The sequence below is a fragment of the Salvelinus sp. IW2-2015 genome, linkage group LG26 (genome assembly GCF_002910315.2).
Source record: "Salvelinus sp. IW2-2015 linkage group LG26, ASM291031v2, whole genome shotgun sequence".
Lineage (NCBI taxonomy): Eukaryota > Metazoa > Chordata > Actinopteri > Salmoniformes > Salmonidae > Salvelinus > Salvelinus sp. IW2-2015.
In genome coordinates, this window is record NC_036866.1 from 40,607,658 (window position 1) to 40,613,657 (window position 6,000).

The 6,000-nt window shown below is 41.6% G+C and overlaps 1 protein-coding gene across 2 annotated transcripts in view; it reads left to right on the forward strand.

Annotated features, from left to right (window-relative positions):
• The window catches only part of LOC111953071 (metallophosphoesterase MPPED2), a 53,569-nt gene extending 53,131 nt beyond the window's left edge, over window positions 1-438 (forward strand). For both annotated transcript variants that reach the window (XM_023972162.2, XM_023972163.2), the window contains exon 7: window positions 243-438. In XM_023972162.2, coding sequence (XP_023827930.1) covers window positions 243-352 — 110 coding nt within the window. In that variant the 3' untranslated portion in view covers window positions 353-438. The remainder of the gene's footprint in view (window positions 1-242) is intronic.
• Window positions 439-6,000: the final 5,562 nt, after the last annotated feature.

Here is a 6,000-nt window from a genome sequence, read left to right on the forward strand (position 1 = left end):
CATTACATTACTTTTGCTGGACCCCAGGAAGAGTAGCTGCTGCCTTGGCACCTACTGTTTACACAATTATAGGAAGGAGTCCAATTTCAGGCAAAGCACTTCCTAACATGGATGCTGTACTAGGGCGACACTTAATACTGTATCAGTGGGGGCTATCCTGTGCCATGCATCTCTGGCTTAACAGACCTGTTATTGTCTKTTTTTTGACTCTGGTGTCTTATTTCTCTGTRCTCTGTCTGCAGGGTACGGCATTATGACGGATGGATGCACAACTTTTATCAACTCCTCCACCTGTACAGCCAGTTTCCAGCCCACCAACCCCCCCATCATATTCGACCTGCCCAACCCATAGAGCATCGGAAATAAACCAGCATTTTTTTWATCAAATGAGTTGTACTAAATGTTAATCTTCAAGATATTTGGCTTTTGTAAAAATGCTTGTAAAAATGCATGAAAATCTGATTCTGGTAATGAAATTATGAACTTTGTAAAATATTTCATATTTTCCAATTGTTTGCATTTGCTGCAATAACTGGTTTTCTGTGCCATTTGTCATTCTTTGTTTTCTCTCTGAAGACGTACAGTTGAAGTTGGAAGTTTACATACACTTAGGTTGGAMTCATTAAAACTMGTTTTTCAACCACTCCACAAACTATAGTTTTGGCAAGTCGGTTAGGACATCAACTTTGTGCATGACACAAGTCATTTTTCCAACAATTGTTTACAGACAGATTATTTCACTTATAATTCACTATCACAATTCCAGTGGGTCAGAAGTTTACATACACTAAATTGGCTGTGCCTTTAAACAGCTTGGAAAATTCCAGAAAATTATGTCATGGCTTTAAAAGCTTCTGATAGTCTAATTGACATAATTTGAGTCAATTGGAGGTGTACCTGTGGATATATTTCAAGCCTACCTTCAAACTCGTGCCTTTTGCTTGAGATCATGGGAAAAATCAGCCAAGACCTCAGGAAAAATAATTGTAGACCTCCACAAGTCTGGTTCATCCTTGGGAGCAAACACCTGAAGGTACCACATTCATCTGTACACACAATAGTACGCAAGTATAAACACCATGGGACCACGCAGCCTCATACCGCTCAGGAAGAAGACGCATTCTGTCTCTTAGAGATTAATGTACTTTGGTGCGAAAAGAACAACAACAGGAAGGACCTTGTGAAGATGCTGGAGGAAACAGGTACAAAAGTATCTATATCCACAGTAAAAGGAGTCATATATCGACATAACTGAAAGGCGCTCAGCAGAAGAAGACACTGCTCCAAAACCGCCATAAAAAAGCCAACTACGGTTTGCAACTGACATGGGGCCAAAGTCGTACTTTTTGTAGAAATGTCCTCTGGTCTGATGAAACAAAAACAGAACTGTTTGGCCATAATGACCATCGTTATGTTTGGAGAAATAGGGTCATGCTTGCAAGCCGAAGAACACCATCGCAACCGTGAAGCATGGAGGTGGCACCATCATGTTGTGAGGGTGCTTTGCTGCAGGAGGGACTGGTGCACTTCACAAAATAGATGGTATCATGAGGGAGGAAAATTATGTGGATATATTTGAAGCAACATCTCAAGTCATCAGTCAGGAAGTTAAAGCTTGGTCGCAAATGGGTCTTCCAAATGGACAATGGCCCAGCAGCATACTTCCAAGTTGTGGCAAAATGGCTTAAGGACAACAAAGTCAAGGTATTGGAGTGGCCATCACAAAGCCTGACCTCAATCCTATAGAAAATTTGTGGGCAGAACTGAAAAGGCGTGTGCGAGCAAGGAAGGCCCACAAACCTGACTCAGTTACACCCGCTCTGTCAGGAGGAATGGGCCAAAATTCACCCAACTTATTGTGGGAAGCTTGTGGAAGGCAACCCGAAATGTTTGACCCAAGTTAAACAATTTAAAGGCAATGCTACCAAATACTAATTGAGTGTATGTAAACTTCTGACCCACTGGGAATGTGATGAAAGAAATAAAAGCTGAAATAATKATTCTCTACTATTATTCTGACATTTCACATTATTAAAATAAAGTGGTGATCCTAGACAGGGAATTTTTACTAGGATTAAAGGTCAGGAATTGTGAAAAACTGATTTTAAATGTATTTGGATAAGGTGTATGTAACCTTTCGACTTCAACCGTATACGCTTTTTGTCTGACAGGCAAGTACACTGCCTGACAGTAATCGTACCCTCTACATCAGCAATACTTGACCTCATGACGATAATAGAACATGCATTTGGCATTGTAACAAAAGTTATTTGGTCTCTGTTAAAGCCCCGTGTATTGTTGAAAATGAAACATTTTGAATATATGAAATGTTTCCAGTTATTATATACGGTAGTCCCTTGGGCTCTCACATTTGTTTTGGAAAAGTATGTACCGGTACATCATCTACCTTGATCTGGGTTACATTCAACAGGACGCAACATATTATGTATATTCTCAAATGTCCCCATCTTCCATGGAGTACATGTGAATTGGTGTTTGTGTGAATTTATATAGGCCCACTAAAGCCTTTCAAAAATGTATGTTACATGCTATTCAAAGCACACATGCATTTTCATCTCACTTTTATATTTTTATCGATATTCAGCAAACAGCTGTTTAAATTATATTTCACAGCWGCCGACGCAAAAGTGAGTTGTCCCCTAAAATACGGTAATAAGAATTTTGCTAATTATTTTTGTTTTGTTGCACAGTGTGAAAATGCGATCTTGCTAGCACGCAAAAAAGTTGCCAACAGTAGTCTTTTGTCATTGTAAATGCCTGTTTAGTTTCCTGGTTTATGAAACTTTTGTTTAACTTGTAATACATTTAGTTGCCTTTATATGCAAATAAAATTGCAATATTTGTACCTGTTGAATAGCTATACAGTTTTGTTTATTTTACCTTATATACATGAGTAGCGCAGCACACTAAAGGAATCCGTACATTGCTAAAGCATCCCCCTGTGTCTCGCTCCATTGGGTAGAGGTGAAGCTGTATCTGTGCACTATCTGTCCTCTCTAGGCCAGACTGATTAAGGGGTGGATTCAATCTTTATCAGTAAAGTTCACCGTTATATACAGATTGAATCAAGCCCTAAGTCTATTACTTATCCCCTGACTGACCGCAACATGGATTAATGTGTGCTCTTGACAAGGATGGCTGTGGCCCTATGCTGTCCTGACACCTACTATTGATTGGGAAGAATTGTCAGMGTGGCCTTGGTGTTGATGGATGTCAGGGGCATGGTGGGGAAGGAAGGCTGACTGCCACCCTGTGTGTGTATGTGTGTTTGGTTGATTGTCTCCGCTTGAAGGTAGAGAGCTGCAGAGCTGAGTAAAAAACTATCGGGAAAACACCAGCACAACAGACGACCATGTGTACTTGAAGGGTAGGAGGCATGAGTTTTTACTTACCAATGTAACCGCAGTGTAGTCAAGATCTGGTTACCTATAAGTACAAACATAGTTATGTTTTTGGGTGATTACATGTTAACTTATTTCCAGGTAACTTCTAAACTATACACAATGCACTATTTCTCAAKGTCATATGGAGGATCTACTCTGCTAKAGAGTTCAAATGCTAGCTCAGTAGCTTGCTCAAGCTGGCTAACGTTAGCCACACCTCATGSTTTTCAGACTWMGTGGCTGTGTTATCTAGTGGGAACCCYTTAGCACGGCAGGCTCTGGTGCCTTCTTGCCTTGGGCTCAAAACAAAAGAGAAAATCATACCTGCTAGCTCCAAAAGTGTAGTACCTCGTATGTTCTCCTTTTTGTTTTGTCAACTTTTTGCCATGTTCTCTGTGAAGTAGGCTACGGGAGTTTTGTAACTTTTTCCACCTTGGCTTAGTGCTAGCGCGCTAGCTGACTGACATCTGGAATCTATCTATTTTGACCCATTGAAATGCCCGCCTCCCTTTCGCTTTGGTAGCTAACTCTTTTAAAAGTTTAACCATCAGATGGGCCCCAACCATCAATCTGTAAGTCTCTGCTCTCTCTTTGCTTTTAGTCTGCGGTTATGCTTTAGTTGTGTTGTGTTCTAGCTGGTCTCGAGAAGTAAGGCTTTAGCTTGCTTACCATAACCATGGTGGATGGCTAGGCTAATAGCTAGTTGGCTAAATAGCTAACGTTAGCTACTTGACTAGCTTGCTGGCAAAGATCACTGCATATAGCTAACATTCTTTGATAGCTGGAGTTCCAAAACTTGGTTTACTTTAATGTACACTATATAAAAAAGTATGTGGACACATATAGTTGATTTTTATTAAAACACATAGAATGTCATTGTGTGCTGTAGTGTTATGATTTCCCTTTACTGGAACTAAGGGGCCTAGCCCAAACCATGAAAACAGCCCCAGACCATTATTCCTCCTCCACTAAACTTTACAGTTGGCACTATGCAATGGGGCAGGTAGCGTTCTCCTGGCATCCACCAAACCCAGATMTGTTCATCAGATTGCCAAATGGCGAAGTTTAATTCATCACTCTAGAGAACGCATTTCCACTGCTCCAGAGTCCAATGGCGGTGAGCTTTACACCACTCCAGCCGACACTTGGTATGATCTTAGGCTTTATGCGGCTGCTCGGCCATTGAAACCCATTTTCATGAAGCTCCCGACGAACAGTTCTTGTGCTGACGTTGCTTCCAGAGGTAGTTTGGAACTCGGTAGTGAGTGTTGCAACCGAGGACAGAGATTTCTACATGCTACGCACTTCAGCACTCGGCGGTCCACTTCTGTAAGCTTGTGTGTGGCCTACCACTTCCCGGCTAAGCCGTTGTTGCTCCTAGATGTTTCCACTTCAGAATAACAGCACTTACAGACCAGGGCAGCTCTAGCAGGACAGAAATTAGACAAACTGGCAGGAGAATGGCCTTACTTATCTCAGTGACTTTCAACGTGGCAGCGTCATAGGATGCCACCTTTCCAACAAGTCAGTGTTTGTCTATGGAGATTGCATGGCTGCGTGTTCGATTTTATACACCTGCCAGCAACGGGTGTGGCTGAAATAGCTGAATCCACAATCCAATTTGAAGGGGTGTCCACATACTTTTGTATATATAGTGTATGTAATGGGGATTGATAGACACACACAAACACAAACAATTCACACAATGATGTTATGAAACAATGAATGTGCAAATTGACGGGATAGCGCATTCTTGAGAGACGTGTATTGTGCATCTTAAAGGCTCTGCATGGTCAATCTGACATCTGCAGTGGCTGTACAGCATTTACTGCGATATGGCCTCTGTAGAAGTCAGGTATTCATYCTTCTTGCACTTCGCAGAGCTGTTGTGAATAAAGTTGTCAAGTCAGTGAGTTTCTGTTCATACAGGATCTCCCACCCCCACCTACCATCAGCGAATCATATCAATGCGGAGTTATAAAGAGCTATATGGAGCCCTATACATTGTATTTTTTTTTTTAAATGGAAGCATATGGAGCTAGACTTTGCAAGCCTCCGGAGGCTGCACAGTTGCGTCACACCCTCTATACAGAGCCTATGGACAGCATTGCCAGATCAAGCATCAATAAACTATTAGCCACACTCCCCTTCTTCCTGGACTGCACCATCCCTGCAGCCTCCGCAATGCATTCGTTTACTGAGATGGGCACGAATCAGACAGGTGTCTTGTGTGCCATAAAACTGAATATATTTGCTACTGCTCGACTCAGAAATTATTGGTCGACTAACAGCCTATCGACCAAACAATCGACCAGTCGACTAATTGGGGTCAGTCTTAGAATTGACTGGCTTGCAGGGTCCTCCATATTACATCACACCCCCGGAAGGAAAAAAAAACTTCCGACTTGACTAAGCCCTTCTACGGAATTATGTCCAGTTTTATGTAATAATTACAAAAATTGAAAAGTGATGTGTAACTTTGCATTGGGACTTTTGATGCATATACTAATGCAAATCCATATGTTACATGTGGTTATGTTTATGCTACCTACCCTTTTTAAAAGCAGCGGGTGGGCATCCTGTTGCCTCTGACCAC